Raw genomic sequence first — 21,903 nt, 5'->3', positions numbered from 1 at the left:
GGAACAGGAACACGAACAGAGTTGCCATGTCGGCTTTTTATAAGCGACTTTGGGCTTTTGGGCAAGTCACTTGTAAATATTGGTGGCAGCTGCGGGCAGCGGGTTGCATTTTTTTGGGCTCGTTTTCCAATTTACTAGTAAATTATTATTTAAACCAGTGGTTCTCAAATATTTGCATGCCATGGCTCCCCAAGTTAATATGTATTTGTCCCTGATACCATCTGAAAATGTTTTGTGCCAGGAAGTCCCGAACCAGAATTGTGTTAGATTTGTGTTATGTTTAAAAAATATTCCAAATATTCAACTTTTTATTGCAAGCCGATAACGTGCTCACGTGGCCTCGTTGCTTCTTTTGGGCTTGTTTTCCTAGTCCTGCTTGCTTTCTCTCACAAAACATGGCAACACTGACCAGATTGTATAGGGACACACATTAGGGTGTAACCGTTGTTGTGGCTGAGTTGGACGGTCGAGCAAGGCAAAGTAAAACTGAAGAAGCTTTGTGTTAACTTGGTTAAACATGTCGTTGAAGTTCAGCGCCAACATCTCGTGGCTGTTCACGGAGCTGCCACAGCTGGCGGAGCGGGTGCGTGCGGCCGGTGCGCGCGGGTTCCCGGCGGTGGAGTGCGCTTGGCCGTACGACGCGGACGTGCATGAGCTGCGGCGGGCGCGCGACGAGAGCGGCGTGGAGGTGGCGCTCATCAACACGCCCCCTGGTGAACATTGAGCGCACACACACACACACACACACACACACACACACGCGCACACACACACACACACACACACACACACACACACACACACACACACAGGCACAGACAGACAGACAGACACACACACACACTGGAAAAATGTATGAAATGTTTTATTTAAGTAAAAGTATCAATACTGCAATGTAGAAGTACTCTGTTACAAGTAAAATTCCGGAATTAAAAATGTACTTGAGTAAAAGTACAAAAGTATTAGTATCAAAATGTACTTAAAGTAAAAGTACTAAAATGTTTGAAAATAGCAGATCTACAAGCTCACAATGCATCGCGATGCGACGCGTTGTGAGCTTGTAGACGTAAAAAAAAGTACAATATTTGCCTCTGAGATATAGTGGAGTAGTACTGAAAACTGGAAATACTCCAGTAAATTAGCACGCGCACACACACACACACACACACACACACACACACACACACACACACACACACACACACACACACACACACACACACACACACACACACACACACACACACACACACACAATGTACATTTATTCAAGTACGTGTACTTAAGTGCAATTTTTGCTTTTTTACTTTAGGCTACTGGAATATTGCACTTTTACTCCACTACAATTATTTGAAAACTTTATTTCCTAGTTACTTTGTAGATTTTAATTATATGCTTCGGCTATTTGGAAAAAGCAGATCTCCAAGCTTGTAGATCTGCTATTTTCAAAACATTGTTATATATTTGAAAACACTTGAAATGGCACATTTTGCATAATTAGTACTTTTATGTGTGGTATTTTTTAACGTTTTTTTTATGTCTTTTATGCCTTTATTGATAGGACAGTAGGCTGACAGGAAATGGGAGAGAAATGGGGAGTGATACGCAGCAAAGGCCGTCTCGATCGGGAGTTGAACACCGTCCGTTTTGTTTTTATGCCAATACTTTTGTACTCTTACTCGAGTACATTTTGAATACAGGACTTTTACTTGTAACAGAGTATTTCTACATTGTGGTATTGTTACTTTTACTTAAGGAAAGAGCACTTTTCCCCATCACTGCATGTATCATACATCTACACATGGATTACTGAAAAAGTAACAACAAACTAAATTGTTACTAAAAGTGATCACACCATGTAGAACTATGCTGGAATAGAACAGTGGTTCTCAAAGTGGGCTTTTAACCGATATATTATAACAATGGTTTTAACCAGTGGTGGAAAGTAACTAAGTACACGTACTCAAGTACTGTATTTAAGTCCAATTCTGAGGTACTTTAACTTTACTGGAGTCTTTCCAATTTTCAGTACTTTTACTTCTACTCCACTACATCTCAGAGACAAATTTTGTACTTTTACTCCACTACAATTATTTGAAAACTTTAGTTACTAGTTACTTTGTAGATCTGCTATTTTCAAAAGATTTTTATACATTTGAAAACTTGAAATGGGACATTCTGCACATTTTGATGCCAATACCTTTGTACTTTTACTCAAGTACATTTTGATTTCCAGACTTTTACTTGTAACAGAATATTTCTATATTGCAGTTTTGATACTTTTACTGAAGTAAAACATTTGAGTACTTTTTCCACCACTGGTTTTAACAACACAAACCTTGTATGAGGGGTCCTTTGGCACAAAAACTTTTCATATCAAGTCTGTGGCCAAATACATTAATTTGGGGGTCCTTAACGTGAAGAACTGAAGTAGAATATTTGAATGAAGAAGTTTTTTGTATTTGTCACAAACTCATACAGGTACTGGTCAGTGTTGCCATGTCCTCTTATCATTAAGTGGGTTGTGTTTTTTTGGGCTTGTTTCTAAAGTGTAGTTGCTTATTTGGGCTTCCAGCTTCCTAATGTTGTTTAAACCAGTGATTCTCAAACATTTTACAAATTAATATGTATTTGTCCTCGGACCCCCATCTGAAAATATTTTGTTCCCCCGGACCCCAGTACCAGATTCCCCCCCCCCCCCCTGTTTTTGAAAATAGCAGATCTGCAAACTCACAATGCGTCACTGTGAATAGTTGTTCCATCACTGTGTTGCAGGAGATGTGCAGGCAGGTGAGATGGGCCTGGGAGCAGTTCCAGGCAGAGAGAGTGACTTCAGACAGGGAGTACATCTGGCACTGCAGTATGCTAGAGCTCTGGACTGTAAGAGGTACTGTAAGACTAGAAACTTAACTAACTAACTAACTAACTAACTAACTAACTAAAAAAACAGACAGACTGGAACAAACAAGCCCCCTGTGGCGAAAAAAAACTAAAAACTGTGTCATTCGATGGTGCGTGAGGCTCGCCCGTATCTGGAACCAGTTGTAGCGCAATTAGAGCTATGGAAGTGCACAACAAGTTCCTCTGGTACAAAGATGTACCCCCTGACACTGGTACAAAGATGTACCCCCTAGCACTGGTTCAAAGATGTACCCCCTAGCACTGGTTCAAAGATGTACCCCCTAGCACTGGTACAAAGATGTACCCCCTGACACTGGTACAAAGATGTACCCCCTAGCACTGGTACAAAGATGTACCCCCTGACACTGGTACAAAGATGTACCCCCTGACACTGGTACAAAGATGTACCCCCTAGCACTGGTACAAAGATGTACCCCCTGACACTGGTTCAAAGATGTACCCCCTAGCACTGGTTCAAAGATGTACCCCCTAGCACTGGTTCAAAGATGTAACCCCTAACACTGGTACAAAGATGTACCCCCTAACACTGGTACAAAGATGTACCCCCTAACACTGGTACAAAGATGTAACCCCTAACACTGGTACAAAGATGTAACCCCTAACACTGGTACAAAGATGTACCCCCTAACACTGGTACAAAGATGTAACCCCTAACACTGGTACAAAGATGTACCCCCTAATCCGGTCTGACCGGTGCTCGAGAGAGCTCCTGAGCACCCACAGGATTGGCGCCTTGTAGATCTGCTATTTTTGAAAAGTTGAGGCTTCCAGCTTCCTAATGTTGTTTAAACCAGTGATTCTCAAACATTTTAGGGGGTACATCTTTGTAGGAGACGCAAAGTGTGAACTTTGAGTCTCCTACCGGAGACATTAGCATCTTTCCGCCGGTCATCAAATTATTGGCTTAAGAATGTGACAAAAACAAAATAATCTCCATGAATCCAAGGCTTCATGGGGTCTGTAATTGATCAATCTGGGAACCCATTGCCAAATGAAAAGGAAAAACAGCGCCCTCTGCTGTTTTTGACTATCTCACTTGGCTCTGGGAGGAAGTCGACGTAGCACCCGTGCGCAAGGAAACCGGGGTTTTGGTCTGCCTTCAGCCTTTCACTTGCGGTGGTGCGACTATATTTTCATTCCCACTAACAATATTTCTACACGGAACACTAACACCATTTCTCCCAAAGAACATGGATCGTTTTGGTTATAAGCCCACTTGTTTCTATGATGAAAGAGCAAGTTAAAATGTGAATATCTTTTCGTGGTTTTGACACGGAGGCCGAATTGGACTACTACACACACCCACACAAAACGAATATTAAAGTTACTACATACTGTCATGAATTAATAATAACCTTTATCATATCACCGAGACACCGACAAATCACAACAGATCACTCTGACCTGCTCTGCTCTGCTCTCGGCGAGCAAGTGGAAATCTCCCCGCCGCATCACTGTGTGTGTGTGTGTGTGTGTGTGTGTGTGTGTGTGTGTGTGTGTGTGTGTGTGTCGAGCAAGTGGAAATCTCCCCGCCGCATCACTGTGTGTGTGTGTGTGTGTGTGTGTGTGTGTGTGTGTGTGTGTGTGTGTGTGTGTGTGTGTGTGTGTGTGTGTGTGTGTGTGTGTGTGTGTGTGTGTGTGTGTGTGTGTGTGTGTGTGTGTGTGTGTCAGTGGTGGAAAAAGAACTAAATGTTTTTACTTAAGTAAAAGTATCAATACTGCAATATAGAAACACTCAAGTAAACGTCTGGTAATCCAAATTTACTTGAGTAAAAGTACAAAAGTATTGGCATCACAATGTACTTAAAGTACCAAAAGTAAAAGTACTCATTATGCGGTCATCTGATCCGCTGATGATCCATGTTGTCGCTATGACATGAGTCTTAAAAAACCCTTTATTTTTTATTTATAGCATGGCTACCATATGTTGCCCACGAAAAGTAGTAGTTTTGTGATGGAATCATTTCAATTGGTTTGTTGCGTTCAGATATCGAATCGTTTCATCTCATTGCAAAAGTTGAAAGATAGATGGATAGATCACATAGATTAATTTAGAATATAGGCCTATGCATATGATAGATAGATAGATAGATAGTTTATTATAATAAAACAAAACAAAACAAATATATATATATATCGATTATATATCAGATATATATAGGCCTATTATTATAAGTATTGTGGTTGTTGTTGTTGTTGTGCACATTAAACATTGTGAGCTTGTAGATCTGCTATTCTCTGAAGTGGTTTTGTATCAAAATCCACATAGTAACTATAACTAAAGTTGTCAAATAATTGTAGTGGAGTATAAGTACAATATTTGCCTCTGGGATGTAGTGGAGTAGAAGTAAAAGTATTATAAATTGGAAATGCTCCAGTAAAGTAAAAATACCGCAAGTACTTAAGTAGGCTACAGTACTTGATAGTATATGTACTTAGTTACTTTAGCTCTGTCACTGTCCCCCTAACCATTGAACGCCGACCCTGGACTAAACACACGCCCACAAAAACAAAATATTAAAGTTTGTAATCTATCAGATGTGCATCTATAGACAGACAACAAACTAAACAATATAATGGAGAACAGAAGTTTAAACACAGCTCCAGTCGCTCGCTCTGTGGTAGCGATGCGGGGCCGTTTCCCCACTGGTGCCTTGTAGATCTGCTATTTTCAAGCCGGTGCAGGCAGCAGGTTCCCTGGTGCTTTTTCCACACAGCATTCGCGGATTTATATGAATGTTTTTAATTAGCAGTTGTGCATGTTAAAGTATTGCAGATTGTTAAACTTGGGCAATTATATACTTTCATTAATTAATTAATAACCTTTTTCACACACCGAGTGTGTGTGATGATGACTCTAGGTCTAGGAGCTCTGAATTTTCATGTACATGCTGTCCTTCCACCCCTCTCCTTGGGCAAAGGAGATGAGCACGGCATGTGTGTGTGTGAGAGAGAGAGAGAGAGAGAGAGTGTCGCATACACACTCACATACACACGTGTGTGTCTCTCTATTTTTCTTAAATAATCAGTGTATATATAATAATGTCGCTCAACTAATAGCGAAGCATCAAACCATGAAATAAACTATCTGTCTGTCTGTCTACGGGCTCCGGCCTCGGAGGGAGCGGTACTACCGCAGTCACCTCTGCCCCGAGACAGCAGCCGCTGAGCGAAGAGACGAGAGGCGAAAAAACAGGAAATACTGCAACATGATTTTTTCTTTAACTTGTTAATTTGTGTATATAAAATATAGATTCCCTGTCGAATCTCCTAATTACACCAACATTATTCTTGTGAAGTAGGTAGTTTGTGCTTTTTTATTAAGATTTATTAAGTTAGCTTTGGTCATTTCTAGCATGGGGAAACACCGAGTGGTGCTCCCCGTGACAGAGTGTCCTATGACGGGCTCATGGAGAGCAGCGTGGGGGGGTAGCGACCAGACGGCCCGTTCAGTTATTTAGCAGCTTGTTTATAAACATTCTGTAGATTTTTTTTCCATAAATAGGTTATGTAGTAACTAAATATAGACTTATTTCTCATCTACAGCAGCTATTTTTCATTTTTTACTTCATAATGCGCATCTGCTTAAACAGCCCGTTTTTGTCTCGCCTCGAAAAAGCGCACTTGAGGAGACTTGAGTGACAGCTCCTTGGACACGCCCAGTTGGATCAAAAAAACGCCAAGTCAAATGGATTATAGGCGTTTTTTTCACAAAGGCGTCCTTTGGTGTGAACAAGTCTATAAACAAGGTTTTTACTCCCCATGATGCAACATTGCACCTTGGACTTGGCTTAGCATTGCTGTATTGATTAGACTGTGCTGGAACCTTTTATGTTACATACATACACGCACGCACGTACACACATACACAGGGAAATTTCTTAAAAGTGCACTTTATAGCCAGAAAATAGCTGATCTACAAGCTCACGCAACAAAATGTAATCAGGCCTTTACTGGAGAGGTGGCGTGCGGCACAGATTTCTACACAGAGGCAGTGATGGAAGAAGTACAAAACATGTTTCCTTAAGTAAAAGTATCAATACCCTATTGGAGAAATAGTCCGTTACAAGTACAAGTTCGGTATTCAAAAGTAAAAGTACTCATTATGCAGAAGGTCCCATTTCACACGTTTTCAAATGTATAAAATGTACAGAAAATAGCAGATCTACAAGCTCACAATGCGTCACAAAGTGACACGTTGTGAGCTTGTATATCTGCTATTTTCAAATTGCCTATGTGTGTGTGTGTGTGTGTGTATATATGTCACAGGGAGATTGGAGAACCAGGGAGATTGAAGACAGAGCGCTCGTTTTTAGGCACGGGGCTTCGGGGCGAGGCGGGGCTTTGATGCGACGCGGACCTGTCTTTTGTTGTTCCCCCCCACGTAGCAACCAGGAAGCTACGCTAGGGGAACGCTGAACACGCGTTCACACGCACACGTGATAATAGTTATTGTCAGTGGCGGAACAACTCAAAGCCGGGCCGGGAGGCACAGCACAGTGATCAGGCCCCCCCTGCGCATGTACGCGCGCGTGCGTGGGTGCACAAAATGCGTGTGTGTGTGTGTGTGTGTGTGTGTGTGTGTGTGTGTGTGTGTGTGTGTGTGTGTGTGTGTGTGTGTGTGTGTGTGTGTCAGGGAGAAACTAAAACAAAAGCCAGAACACAATAAAAGTATCTTAACAGTCCTGCTTTCAATAAACCAAATTGAAAGCATGAGCGCGTGTGCGTTTGAGCATGCGTGTGTGCGCGGGCCCGCGCATGTGTGTGCGCATGTGTGTGCATGTGTGTGCGCGTGCACACACACACACACACACACACACACACACACACACACACACACACACACACACACACACACACACACACACACACACACACACACACACACACACACCCTCTAGTCTGGCTTGCATTGCCCTCTAGCGTTGGTTTTACAGGATTGCCTGAAAACATCAGGCTGGGACAGCCGTGGGAAGGTTGATGAGTTGTGATAATCTTGTCGTCTCCTCATAGAGCTATTCAGTTCAAAGTGGTAACGTTTTAACGTGTCCCCCTCATATAGAGTTAAAAATAGGTGCACCTTTATGATTAACGTCGTGTTTCACCTGGATGCCACAGTTGCAGTAGCCTATAGCTGTTGTGAAGAGTATTTACGCATCTGTGTTGGATGTTTCATCATGTTAAACTGTAGTAGAGCAACTTGCCAACTTTACTCATAAGTGCCCTTGTAGTAGCCTAGCTCTTTACCTGCCATTGACGAGATTTCTCGTTTTTCTCTGCATGGCTCAGCCAGCCGTCGACGAGAAAAACGAGATTTTTTTTTTTTGTTATTTTAATTTTTCGTTTATCACAAAGGAAGCAGGAGATGCAAAGATTTTCTGCTCCATTCACTTCAATGTTAAAAAATAAACGGAGACAAAATTCACATTTTACCTATTTTTGCAATGTATTTTCTCTGGCAGGGAAGGGGGTAGATTGTGTATATACTCTGGCAGTTAGTTAATGTCTGTGACATATTCTAACTCGTAATGATACAACTTGTGCGTGACTGACTGTTAAATACACAACTTTATCTAATATAACCGGACCGCGGTCTCTGTCTGAGACCACAGAGTTAAAATATATTGCGACTGCGACACTACGCAGCAGCAACAACTACTCTCTTTTTCCGGTTGTACCTTCACAATAAAGTGTCTCCCATTTACTTCCCAATAGAGCACATTTTACACTCGTTATTGTTAACAGGAAATAGGTGTAACTTAACAGCGTGTGACACACTCTTTCGTTCTATCTCTCTCTCTCTCTCTCCCAGAAACACACACACACGCTGTTAAGAGAGAGCGAGAGCGAGAGAGAGAGCTTGCAAAGCAGAGGATTTGAAATGTGCCTGATTTGCGGTGAAAATTTATGAACGTGCCGTGTCATTGTCAACCGGTCAGGATGTCCGGAGAGAAAATCTGTCAAAACCGGCAATTATCGGACTAACGCGACCTCTGATATATATATATATATATATATATATATATATATATATATACCTCAACATTGTTCTACATCAAGTACAGTGCTTAGTGACTTTACAATTCTTTTTAACATAAAATGCTGCATTCAAGTTCAGGGGAGTTTGGAAAAGGCAATTCTCTTGAATGCTGCCTTCAGGTACGGCATGGAAAGGGGGCAATTGCATTCCTTTCACCATAGCAAATGCATAGTAAAGCAGTCATGGTCTAACCTGACTCTGTAAATGGAAGAAGGATGCGACAAACATTTTGTTTCACAGCCTACTTCCTGAAATCAAATGCAAATGAGATTTCCGGAGGGAGGGGGGTTTACCAGGCTAGTCATGGTCTGGAGAGGGCACCTCTTACAGACGGTAACAGGGCTCGGGATCAATCCCCCTTTGATGTCTATGTGTGCACGTGCCTGCACACACACACACACACACACACACACACACACACACACACACACACACACACACACACACACACACACACACACACACACACACACACACACACACACAGTATATACATTAGGTATACAGTATATACAGTTAATAAGTGTCATTCATCAACTATCTTGTAAATATGTACGTACATTTCTAATTTATAAGTGTCTGTAGGTTTTATAAATATTGAACCAAAGAATTAACAAGAGCTTGTGACTAAATCATAACTACATTGGATCCATTGGAACACAGGTTATTTTTTTCCATTTCCCAAAAACAGGTTTCTGCCCGACAGCGATAGTGAATAGCAAGAAGTACTCACATTTTTCACTTTAGTAAAAGTATAGTAGAGAAACACTCCGTTACAAGTAAAATTTTGGTATTCAAAATTGACTTGAGTACAAGTACACCAGTATTGGCGTCAAAGTATACTTAAAGTACCCAAAGTAAAAGTTATGCAGAATGTCCCATTTCACAAGTTTTCAATGTATAAAATGTACAAAAACCCTTTGAAAATAGCGACGCATTGTGAGCTTGTAGATCAGCTATTTTCAAATGGCCAAAATATATATAGGGTTGAAGTAGTTAATTTATGTTTTGTAATAATAATCTAAATCTACAAAGTAACTAGTAACTAAAGCTGTCAAATAATTGTAGTGGAGTAAAAAGTACAATATTTGCCTATGAGTAGTGGAGTAGAAGTAAAAATATTGAAAATTAGAAATACTGAAAAAAGTAAAAAATACCTTTTGTGTTATGTGTTCAGGATCCACCTGATGGCAGGGAGGGTTCCTATTGGCTCAGACAGGAGCACTGTGTCCTCAGAGATGGAAGCTGTCTTTGTGCACAACCTACAATATGCTGCAGACCTCCTCTCTAAGGTAAATATACTGCACCTCATCTCTAAGCTATATATTGCACCTCCTCTCTAAGGTAAATATACTGCACGTCCTCTCTAAGATAGATATACTGCACCTCCTCTCTAAGGTAAATATACTGCACCTCCTCTCTAAGGTAAATATACTGCACCTCCTCTAAGGTATATATTGCACCTCCTCTCTAAGGTAAATATACTGCACCTCCTCTCTAAGGTAAATATACTGCACCTCCTCTCTAAGATAGATATACTGCACCTCCTCTCTAAGATAGATATACTGCACCTTCTCTCTAAGGTAAATATACTGCACCTCCTCTCTAAGGTAAATATACTGCACCTCCTCTAAGGTATATATTGCACCTCCTCTCTAAGGTAAATATACTGCACCTCCTCTCTAAGATAGATATACTGCACCTCCTCTCTAAGATAGATATACTGCACCTTCTCTCTAAGGTAAATATACTGCACCTCCTCTCTAAGGTAAATATACTGCACCTCCTCTCTAAGATAGATATACTGCACCTTCTCTCTAAGGTAAATATGCTGCACCTCCTCTCTAAGGTAAATATACTGCACCTCCTCTAAGGTATATATTGCACCTCCTCTCTAAGGTAAATATACTGCACCTCCTCTCTAAGGTAAATATACTGCACTTCCTCTCTAAGGTATATGTACTGCACCTCCTCTCTAAGGTAGATACACTGCTCTAAGGAAAATTGTCGCTTCACGGACGTGTTTCACCATTTTTAGCGCTCCTTCAGCAGCCATTGCTTAAACATGTCGCTGTGATAGTTGAGTCTTCTTTCACTTTTGCCCCACCGTTTGGTGCCCCCCCAAGGTTGGTGCCCTGTGCTGCAACTAAATCCCCTTGCGTTTAAGCCCCCACTGGAGAGGGGGCATTTGCGTTTTTTTCACCATAATAAATGCTGCATCCATGTTCTGGAGAGGGCACTTTTTTTTACCGGTGAGTAAAAGGGCAGGGGCTCGAGCCCCCTTTCATGTCTATGTGTGCATGTGCCTGCTTACGGGTCCATTTGGTTCCATGTGTACAGTGTCAGAGTCACTAGACCAGGAGCTGGAGAGACAGGGAGACCCCTGTTACTGAACAAACACTCTATAGCAATGATTATATCACAATATAGAGCTATTTAACGGTCTTACTGAACAAACACTCTATAGCAATGATTCACAATATATATCACAATATAGAGCTATTTAACACTGTTACTGAACAAATGGAAAGAAAAGGAAATAAAATCACTTACTGTACCTTAAAAAAAGATTAAGGCAATTGTTTTATTTCATTATGCATATTCATTGAACAATGGCTGCCATTGTGGTTCTGTCCAACAGGATGGTGTTATAGGTTTGATTGAGCCAATCAACACTAGGATCACAGATCCCAGGTATTTCCTGGACTCTCCACATCAGGGTAAGTCTTCTTACATTATAGCCATGCCTTTTGAACAGTACATAATAACATAATGTAAAATCACTCTGGCTGCAGTTACATGGACAATATTTATTCATTCAGAATGAACTCATTCCAAACAGAGATTCATACCCAACTGTTTACATGGAACCTGAATAAAAGTATTCCTCGTTTACATGACCCAAAGCATTCATTTGGAATTTAACTTTTGACATGTGCAAAGTGGTTCCCGCCTACGCCCGGGCATGGACCAGGGGCCGCCCAGCTCCAGTACCCGGGCGGAGCTTCCCCTGGTGGGCTATGGGGAGGAGGCAATAGCCCCCTGGTGCCTCCGCGGCGGAGGTTTATCGGCCGTAGGCAGGCTGGGAAGCAATGTACTGACTCCTGCCTTATCGCCGTTTTAATGCGAAAGTAGAAGATCTACAAGTTCAGACCAGTTTATTTTATTTTTATTGGTACCAGACACGGTAAAACTTAGGCTAGCCTACTACTTGTCACATTTCTCATGTAGGCTACCTTAATTCTATTTATAAAAAAAAAAGGTTTCATCTGACTGAATAGATTCTTTTGATTATAAGTTCCCGTTTCATGTCAAGGACAGGTAAAGATTGTTCCTCCATCACAGGCTCAGATCCTCGGAGCGTCCGTTCTCCTGGACAAGTCTGGGCTTAACCATTACAGTATATAAGCTTATTAAATGACACTATAGAATATTAATCATTCATTTCATCCCATAGGAGCGAGTGCTTCTCAGCACCAACCGTGGCCGACGCATACAGAGACATACAGTAAACAGACTTATGCAGTCTTTGAATTAAAGTTTGACTGCACACAATATTTTATATCATTAAAAAAATGGAGATTTGATAGGACATTTTTGGCTAATTCTGACAGAACTACTAAAAGTCATTCTGATCAGACCGAAATGAAATATTCTATTCCAATTGAGGTGTTTACATGAGCATTTCTATTCTGAATGAGCAGTCATTCCGAATATAAGTGGAATAAAACTGTCCATGTAACCGCAGCCTCTGAGTCCCAGAGGAGGGCTGTGGACAGTTCAGAAACCTGCCTACCAGTGACATCATAGATAGGCAGGTTTGGTCATTTCAAACAAGATCGCAAACCTTTTATTTGATTTTTCATGAATGCAAGAACAATGGCTTCTATTTCAGAGTGTTGACTTTCCAGGAAGAGAAAGTATGTAGTTTCTATTAGCTTGGAATCCCCATCGATGATGGTGGGCAGGTTTCTGGACTGTCCACAGTCCACCAATGAGACACAGAGTGAGTAGACGGAAATGATGACATATTATATAATGAGCTTTAGGAAAAGACCAATTATATGAAGATAAGGTTGGAAATGGGTGAAGTGCTCCTTTAAACATTCAAACTTCTTTGATGTGAAAAGAATGAAAGAAAAACACACACAAAAAGAAAAATTGACCTATATGTCTCATTTGTGCGTTTTCAAAATTCCCTACCTTTAGTGGGCCCGACACTTTATTTATAATTTTTTTAAATATATGTGTTGGGCTTTTCTGTCTTTATTTATAGTGTATAGTGGAGATGGACAGGAAACAGGGCGAGTGAGACGGGGAGAGATGCAGCAAAGATCGTCGGGAACGGGATACGCTGTCAGGCTACATTAGAGCCTAAGAGCAAGCAATCCCGGCCCCCGACATATTATTGATTTCAAGATAAATAATTGTGAGCTTGGGGGGGCGGGGCACGGTGGCACAGTCGGTAGCGCTGTCGCCTCACACCTAGAAGGTCCTGGGTTCGATTCCGGCTCTCCTCCGCGTCATCAGTGCCCATACCCTAGGTGGGGTTGGCGAAAGGGCCTTTCTGTGTGGAGTTTGCATGTTCTCCCCGTGTCCCCTGTAGGTACCCTCACAAAAACATGCAGTAATCCTGGTCTCTGCCTCCCCCTCAGCCGGGGCGTCTGATGGAGGGGAAAGGAACTGGTTGGAATAACGTGTTCCTTCCGTGCGCTACGTTCTACCGGGGAAACCCCCCTGCCAGGTGATAAGAAGCGGCCTGCTCACTCCTCATGTACTTAAGGAAGCATGAGCTCAGTTCGGGGCTCTCCCCAGGCTGGGGGGGGGGGTAGTGCCCAGGATTACAAGCTTAGGCAATTGGCACTGGGTGAAAAATGTGTTACAGAATTGTGGGATAAAAACTTAAATAAAATAATTGTGAGCTTGTGAACCCAACGATCTGGCATCGTTTAGGCTCTAGATGTCCAATTGTCCAAAAGTTATGGGTCTGTAGCAAAGAGAGTTAAATAAACACTGAGGATTGCACAGTGTAGATGGGGGGTCCCAGACATAAAAAGGTATCAAATGGGGGGCATATCTAATGCATATCAAACTTCCTTGAAATGAAAAACGTTGAGAATCACTGATCTAGACTGCACTCATCCATTTATGTATTTTATCAGTAAAATATTATCTGACTTTTTGTTTCACTCTAGCGGCTGCAATACTGGAGAAGGTTGGGAAGGATAATATCAAGCTGCAAATGGTGCGTTGTTTTTATTTATGATTACATTAACGACTTAAACCCTCTAGACCAGGGGTCGTTTACAGTTTATTATGCCACCTAGTAGCTGCCAACCCTCCTTGATTCTGCGGGAGTCTCCTTGATTCCAACCACATCTCCTTGAGGACTCCTTGATTGTCATTTTACCTTGATTTGTTATCAAACTCACCAAATTCACCAGAACACAGGGAATTACATCTACTCTGTTAAAAAGTTTCGGGGGGAGTACCCCCGGTCAGACCCTCCGCTTGGGGGTCAACAGACAACTTCACACTGATAAGAACCAGTATGCGCGCACAGGCCGGCACCAAATGAACCCCACCGCTCATAAGATGCAATGTAAAAGTGGTTACAGCCTCACGTGTAAAAATAAAAATGCATCCCATCAAACTTTCAGATGCTGTTTTTCTCCCAGTGTGGAGTGTGGAGAATGCTTAGGATTTTTACTGTGATCTCTCGCTCTTGAAATATATGTTCCTTGGTTTCTGTTGTGTGTGAACAATAATAATTCAAAGCAGTTGTCGTCAAAACCCCACCTCCAGAGGTCATAAGAACGGAGGGAGCGCTCTATGATCACGGCACCAGAACCTGCTCTTGCTCGCGCAGCTGCAGCCCGTCAAGCCTAATTTATGCTCCGTCCCGCGAAGAACGGCAGAGAATAGCAGACCTCCAAGCTCACAATGGTCGCATACGCGACGCGATTGTGAGCTTGCATGTCAGCTGTTCTCGGCGTGCAATACTGTTGCGGGGTGAAGTATATATGTCTCGCTAGGGCGCACCTCACTAGCCTACACACAAGAGGGGGTTAAATTAACTGAAACCAGCACACCCCAAAACAACAGGTTTGGGGATCTGTTGGGAATTGATTAGATGAAACAGTCACCTGTGCGTCCAGTCTCAATGTTTGTAGCCTCGATCTCCAGACTTTTATTGTTTAGTTTTGCTAAAAAATAAAAGCCTGGATGAACTCGTCGGTGTACCCGGTATAGGAAGTGTTTCATTTCCCCAACCAACCAGAGTGCAGTGGGCGTCGCTCGTAATATTGTGTTAACGGGGTGGGGGTTGACGGACAGATCGGTGAACCAATGGGATCAGGCGCAGTCTCTCTGCGCCTCTATACACCCGCCCCTCTATACACAAAATCAGGAGCGTTGGTGCAGCCTACAATGTTTGTAAACAAATAATTGGTCTATTAGCTTACATTTTGATTCATTCTCTGTATCACAAATGTAGGCCTATGTGTTCAAGTAACATTTTTAATCAATCAATCAAATCAATTTCTTAAATTAACCTTTCATTATGTTCTGGCCCGCCATCTAATGCCTTAGAAAAAAAAATGGCCCGAGGCCAAACCTAGTTGCAGACCCCTGCTCTCTCTAGGGGGTCCTCAAAGTTACTATGGGGGGGGCACCAAAACTTTGTGTGCTAGGAACGTTTTTTTTTCTTTCTTTAGTCACAAACTCTAGCATCCATATTCTGATTGGAACAAGAGGTTTGGTGTTGAGGAAAAAAGAGCAGAAGTAAGTACAGAGCCAAAGGTCAAGTTGGGGGTTTAAGTGTTTAAATGTCTGAAAACATATTTGAATACAAATACACATTAACATCAATCCTGCATAGAAAAGATAATGTGTAATTTTCCATCCATGCCAAATCTCTTCATAGAAAATAACAGATCTACAAGTTCACAATTGTGTTGTGTTGCGACGCGTTGTGAGCTTGTACCGCAGATCTACTATATTTGGCTAATGCTCCCCCCTAGAATATGGATGCTGGGGTTCCAGTGGTTAAACAGACCCAGGGAGACAAATGAGGCTCCATTATTAATGACTGTTCTTTTGTGTCTATGTCAGGATGTGTTCCACTGGCAGATAATGGATGGAAACCTGACACAAAACATACAGAAGTATTTCCCTTTGATATGTGAGTATTTAGATGCAATGTTGATGTTTCCGAGCGTTCGATAAATGACCAAAGACAGAGTCACTATGGCTACCTTTTCAGGCTGCGACCACCCAAAATAATCATATTTGAACTGGGGACCCCCCACCCTGACAAACACTTGGAATTCTAGGAGTTGTGGTGAGCTCACAATGCGAGGTGTTGTGAGCTTGTTAGATCGGCTATTTTCAAAATGTTTCTTTCTTACATTGAGGGATTGAAAAGGTCTTGAAAGTCCTTAAATTGTCACTGTAATCTGGGGACCCTCCCAGAAGCATGTGGGGACCCCCCTGGGGGTCCTGACCCACAGGTTGAGAACCACTGGTCTAGGCATTCACTGGGTGCAATAAAAACCTATCTGCAATGGAGCCCATTTACGATTGCTACTCTTTGTAATATTGCTACCTCACCCAGCACTTGCCCGTTTCTGGGTATCGGATGTGCATGTCTTACGCTTTAATAAATGAGCAAAGACTGACATCATCTGTCAGTGAGAAGATACGTCAGCGACGAATGTCTCTTAAACACCTAGGCAGCTGTCAATGTGATGATGCTTTTCTAAAACAGGATATTCCATTTGTAAAAAGCTGTGTGGAAATTGGCGATTACATTGAGTATACTGTATATATCTCGTTGCTGTCGGGAGGAAACCTTGTGTGTCCAAAAAAATAATAATTATATATATATATATATATATATATATATATATATATATATATATATATATATATATATATATATATATATATAATGCATTGGTTCCAGGTGGTCCCCAGTGAAATGTCCCCAGTGAAATGTGTTAATATGGCATCACAATATGTTTAACCTTTTATACTTTGGCTATTCAAAAATAGCAGAACTACAAGCTCATAGCGCGGCACTGAGTGGCGCACTATGAGCTTGTAGATCTGCTATTTTTTTTTAATCGTGAAAATGTGTGCAAACCTCTGAATATATATATTTGAACATTTGTAACTCAAATCCTTGTTTCTGGGGGGTCCCTGGAACAAAATATTTTAGATGGGGGTCTGCGGTCAAATACATATAATTTTGGGGGTCCTTGACATGAAAAAGTTTGAGAACCACTGTTCTATTTTGCAATTTTGGTTAGCCTGTTGCAAATTGTAGCCTCGGCTTCGTGCCTGGTTGCTGCAGTGCTGCCCAATGGTCATCAATAGTTCATGACGTGAAGGTTGTCTGGCCCTGATCAGTGTTGCCATGTTTTCTTATCATAAGCGACTTTGGTATAGTTTTTCTGTAAAGTTGCTCGTAAATATATTGGTAGTTGCGGCCTTGCAGGTTGTGTTTTTTTGGGCTAAAGTGTAGTTGCTAATTTGGGCTTCCAGCTCCCTAATGTTGTTTAAACCAGTGGTTCTCAAACATTTTCAAATCAAGGATCCCCTCATTAATATGTTTTTGTCCTCGGACCCCCATCTGAAAATGTTTTGTGCCAGGGACCAGATTTGTGTTGTTAAAATGTTTAAAACATATATTCAAAATGTTTCACTTTTTTCAAGATTGCTTTGAAAATAGCAGATCTAAAAGCTCACAACGTGTTGCATCGCGATCCACAACGTGGTCGAGCTTGTAGATCTGCTATTTTTGAATTTGAATCCTGAAAAGTAACAGTTTTGGACATATGAAGTTTCCACCAGACAAAGATGATATTCACTTAGGTTTTCAGCATGATAAAGTAACTTGCTTCTTTGCTGCTGTCGTGCTCTTTCAGCTCATGTCCAGATCGCTCAGGTTCCGGGGCGCAACGAGCCAGACAGCGCCGGAGAAGTGAACTACTCTTATGTGTTCAGCACCCTGCAGCAGTGTGGCTACCAGGGGTACATTGGCTGTGAATACAAGCCTCTAGGTCAGTGATATGTCATTTGGATTCCACATATCACTGGCTGTGGGTACATGGACAGTTTCATTCGGAATGAATACACTTCTATTCGGAATGAATGAATGGATGAATTCATTCAGAATAGAAATGCTCATGTAAACACCTCAATTGGAATAGAATATTCCATTCCAGTCTGACCCGAATGGAGGGGTGGTATAGACCGTTTGAATCGGGATATACCAATCGGAATTGACCATGTAAACACTTTATTCCGAACGCTCCTCTCTGTTTGGAATACATGCATTCCTTTGCGCATGTCCGTGCTTATAGTGCTGTCAGAATTGTCCAAAAATGACCTATCAAATCTCTAATTCGGCCACGGTCGCTCCTGCGGGATAAAATGAATGATTCTATTCTATAGCGTCATTTAATAAGCCATGGTTAAGCCCAGACTTGTCCAGGAGAACGGACGCGAAGGATTGCTGGCCTAGGCTCCACTTATATGGATCTTTTTCTAAACGGGTATTTTAGTCCTCAGTTTTTAAAAAGAATCCCTGGCCACATGACAAAGATTTTTTTTTTTAGATCCCTGTCCACACGTAAACGCAGAAACGCATTGATCAGCTGCAAGTTTCAATTTTAAATCAGATTTTACATTTATTTTATATATGAGGGGCCAAATACGTATACATTTTTAATCACATGTTAAGGCCCAATACTGCAATAGCTGCATTGTTTTAATAGCATACGTGAACAAAAATAAATGAAAACTACATTATTAGGGCGCAGCTGCAGCGAAAACAGATGAGTTTTACTTAATCAATTCATTACATGGGCAGCCGGAACGGTCGCCCCAAAACACTACGCCCCACGCACCTTTTGAGCGGGCCATCCACGGCCGCTCCATGGTCGCTGGATTTTGACCCGGGGCGATTGTGTTTTAGGGCGACAGACTCCGCATTCTCCGTGTGCGCACCGCGCGCTACTCGGCGCAGAAAGAGGGTTTTCGTCACAGTGAATGAGTTACAGCATGTTTCAAAGCTTTTTCATAATAATACAAGAAAAACGTGACACTCGGCATAATGAGTAGCTTATACTTTCTACTTAAGTATATTTTGATGCCAATACTTTTGTACTTTTGCCATAAATGAGCGTGCCTTGTTTCATAGACTGTAGTGTTGCTCTCTCTCTCTCTCCATTTATTATTATAATGACCATGAGCGGTCCGGTGTTTATGTATTATTATTTATTATTATAATGACCATGTGCGAATGCGCGATGACGTCATCGTACCTACATGAGAAATGTGACAAATAGTATAGGCTAGCCTACGTTTTACCGTGTCTGGTACCAATACAAACAAATTAACTGGTCTGAACTTGCATTAAAACGGCGATAACAAAGGAACACAGGCTTGTACCGCATACAACGCTGCCTGGCCAGGAGTCGGTGCGTTGCTTACCGGCCTGTCTACGACCGACAGACCTCCGCCGCGGAGGCACAAGGGGGCTATTCATTGCCTCCTCCCATGCCCACCAAGGGAAGCTCTGCTCCGGGTAGTGGCCCCTGGTCCATGCCCGGGCGTAGGCGGGAACCACTTTGCGCATGTCAAAAGTTATATTCCGAATGAATGCTTTGGTCATGTAAACGAGGAATACTTTTATTCAGGTCCCATGTAAACAGGTGAGTGGATCAGATTCCTCTATTCGGAATGAGTTCATTCGGAATGAATTCATTCTGAATGAATACATGATGGTCCATGTACCCGCAGCCAGTGGTTCTCAAACCTTTTCATGTCAAGAATTCAGTGGTGGAAAAAAGCTACTCAAGTGTGTTACTGAAGTAAAAGTATCAATAATGCAATGTAGAAATTCTCTAGATCTATAAGCTCACAATGTGGCGCATTGCGACGCATTGTGAGCTTGTAGATCGTCTATTTTCAAACGGCTGAAATGTATTTTTTATGTGTTTTGTAAATATAATCAAAATCTACAAAGTAACTAGTAACTACATTTTTCAAGTAAGTGTAGTGGAGTAAAAGTACAATATTTGAGATGTAGTGGAGTAGAAGTAAAAGTACAGAAAATTTGAAATACTCCAGTAAAGTAAAAAAAATCCTCAAAATTGTACCTAAGTACAGTACTTGAGTAAATGTACTTAGTTACTTGACACCACAGCAAGAATCCCCAAATGAGTGGACCCCCATCTGAAAATATTAAGTACCAGGGACCTTTGCACAATATTTGTGTTACTAAGGTTAAAGTGGTTAAACTGAATTTGATGCTGTATCAACTAATTTGAGGTTGTTTTCAAAACATTCTGGATTGACCAGTACTATTATTTCCACTCCAGGATCCACAGATGAAGGCCTCGGTTGGTTGAAAGATTATTGGACCATGTGATGTCACAGAAGATAGTCCATCTAGCCCCCCCCCACCAGGAGCCGTTCAGCAATTAAAGAACATTTCACACAATATGTATGTTGGGCTGTCACAAAATGAAATTTTAGTCGATGATTAATTGTCATTCAAATACATATTTTTTCTTCAATAATTTCTTTTTTTTACTTAAAAAAAATTAAATAACATAAAAATAAATATGCTGGCAGGTTGCTCAAAACAAGATTGATTACCAACAGAAGCATATTGGGTGATTTTGGCAATTTTTTGGGAGGCGCTACTCACACGTTTAGCTGTGTTGCTCATTCCACGAATGCCCGATCCTTACAAGCTGTACCTCGTTGTAAAGGTGACTAATCAACGATAAAAATTATATAAAACACAATACCAATTGGTATTATTAAAGGGGAGATACAATTGACAGAAGTTAAGTTTCCAAACTTTTTTTTAACAGTTTATGTTTGGGAAACAGTGTAGTGGAGAATAAATGCAAGATAGCATGCTGTAACATTCCTAATATTGACTGGCTGCCCAGATATGAAAACATGAGTTAATCAATGTTGAAATATGTTAGGCAGAAATATTGAATCCAAGTTGAAACCTATAGTTTGAAATTATACAGAAAGCACTAATTGTGTTGAATAAACGTTGGATTTTCAACCATAACTGACTCTAAATCAATGTTGATTCAACCATCCTCTAAATTGGAATCTACATGCACATTTTAGTTGATTTTATATTGAATCAATGTTAAGGAATCAAATTATTGAAAGTGGACTGACCCAGTCTGAGAGGAGCGTAGAAGACTAGTAGGCTACGTTCACTCGCTGCGCGGCTGACTGTACTCTGCACTCAGTCTGTGCACAACATTACTGTTGTTTTGCTTGACCGACCGGTTCAGCCTGGAATGGACCATCCTCAAACTACGCTTGGTTATTGGACTTTGATGTCCTTACGGATCTGAGAGCAAAAGTCAACAATCTTAACTTAACCAATTATTAAGCCTAATTTATGCTCTGTCGCATGACGGTGTTGCACACTGAAAATGTCTCACAATGCTTTCCATAAGCTTGTAGCCAGGTCGGCTATTTGTTTGACTTCCCAAATCTTGAAAGGGTGTCACAAATCCTCACAGACAAAACTGTGAACAATTCAGTGTCCAAATGAGATCAGAATCTGACAGTAGAATTGGCGGTAAGGATGAGTCAAGTAGTTGGTTTTGTATCAAACCCTGCCCTCAGTATTAACATAGAACAGCTCTCATTTAAAATGCAGGAGGTGTTTATATTACCTACAGATGTTGAAATTAAATGTGATATTGCATTAAAAAAAAAAAATTCAATCAATGTGAATTCACTGAAATGTGTGACTCAATATTATGCATTGAAGAGGAGATATCTGTAATATCAATGTATTTCATTTCCCTGTGAGTTTTAATTTGTAAAAAAGAAAAGTGTAAACTTTATTTATTTTTTTCCTAACATTTTGGCATTTTTATAAATGT

The 21,903-nt window shown here is 41.3% G+C and overlaps 1 protein-coding gene across 1 annotated transcript; it reads left to right on the top strand.

Moving 5' to 3' along the window:
- The first annotated feature begins 462 nt into the window (after window positions 1–462).
- On the top strand, window positions 463–21,688 carry hyi (hydroxypyruvate isomerase). The gene is made up of 8 exons (XM_080430857.1): window positions 463–713; window positions 2,776–2,887; window positions 10,140–10,254; window positions 11,604–11,682; window positions 14,158–14,207; window positions 16,076–16,145; window positions 17,893–18,027; window positions 20,353–21,688. The coding sequence occupies exons 1-8, from the start codon at window positions 518–520 to the stop codon at window positions 20,400–20,402; spliced, it is 807 nt and encodes a 268-aa protein (XP_080286983.1). The 5' UTR covers window positions 463–517; the 3' UTR covers window positions 20,403–21,688.
- The last annotated feature ends 215 nt before the right edge of the window (window positions 21,689–21,903 follow it).

This window comes from Gymnoscopelus braueri (assembly GCF_963280865.1).
Source record: "Gymnoscopelus braueri genome assembly, chromosome: 6".
In the NCBI taxonomy this organism is placed as follows: domain Eukaryota; kingdom Metazoa; phylum Chordata; class Actinopteri; order Myctophiformes; family Myctophidae; genus Gymnoscopelus; species Gymnoscopelus braueri.
The sequence above is the reverse complement of the archived record's forward strand: the minus strand, read 5'-3'. Positions and strand labels throughout refer to the sequence as shown.

What these genes read in the sequence shown, in the direction of transcription:
- hyi (XM_080430857.1), top strand. Translation starts at nt 518, where the DNA reads ATGTCGTTGAAGTTCAGCGCCAACATCTCGTGGCTGTTCACGGAGCTG. An exon ending in GCTCATCAACACGCCCCCTG is followed by an intron (nt 714 to 2,775) that starts GTGAACATTGAG and finishes ACTGTGTTGCAG; the next exon opens with GAGATGTGCAGGCAGGTGAG. An exon ending in CTGCAGACCTCCTCTCTAAG is followed by an intron (nt 10,255 to 11,603) that starts GTAAATATACTG and finishes TCTGTCCAACAG; the next exon opens with GATGGTGTTATAGGTTTGAT.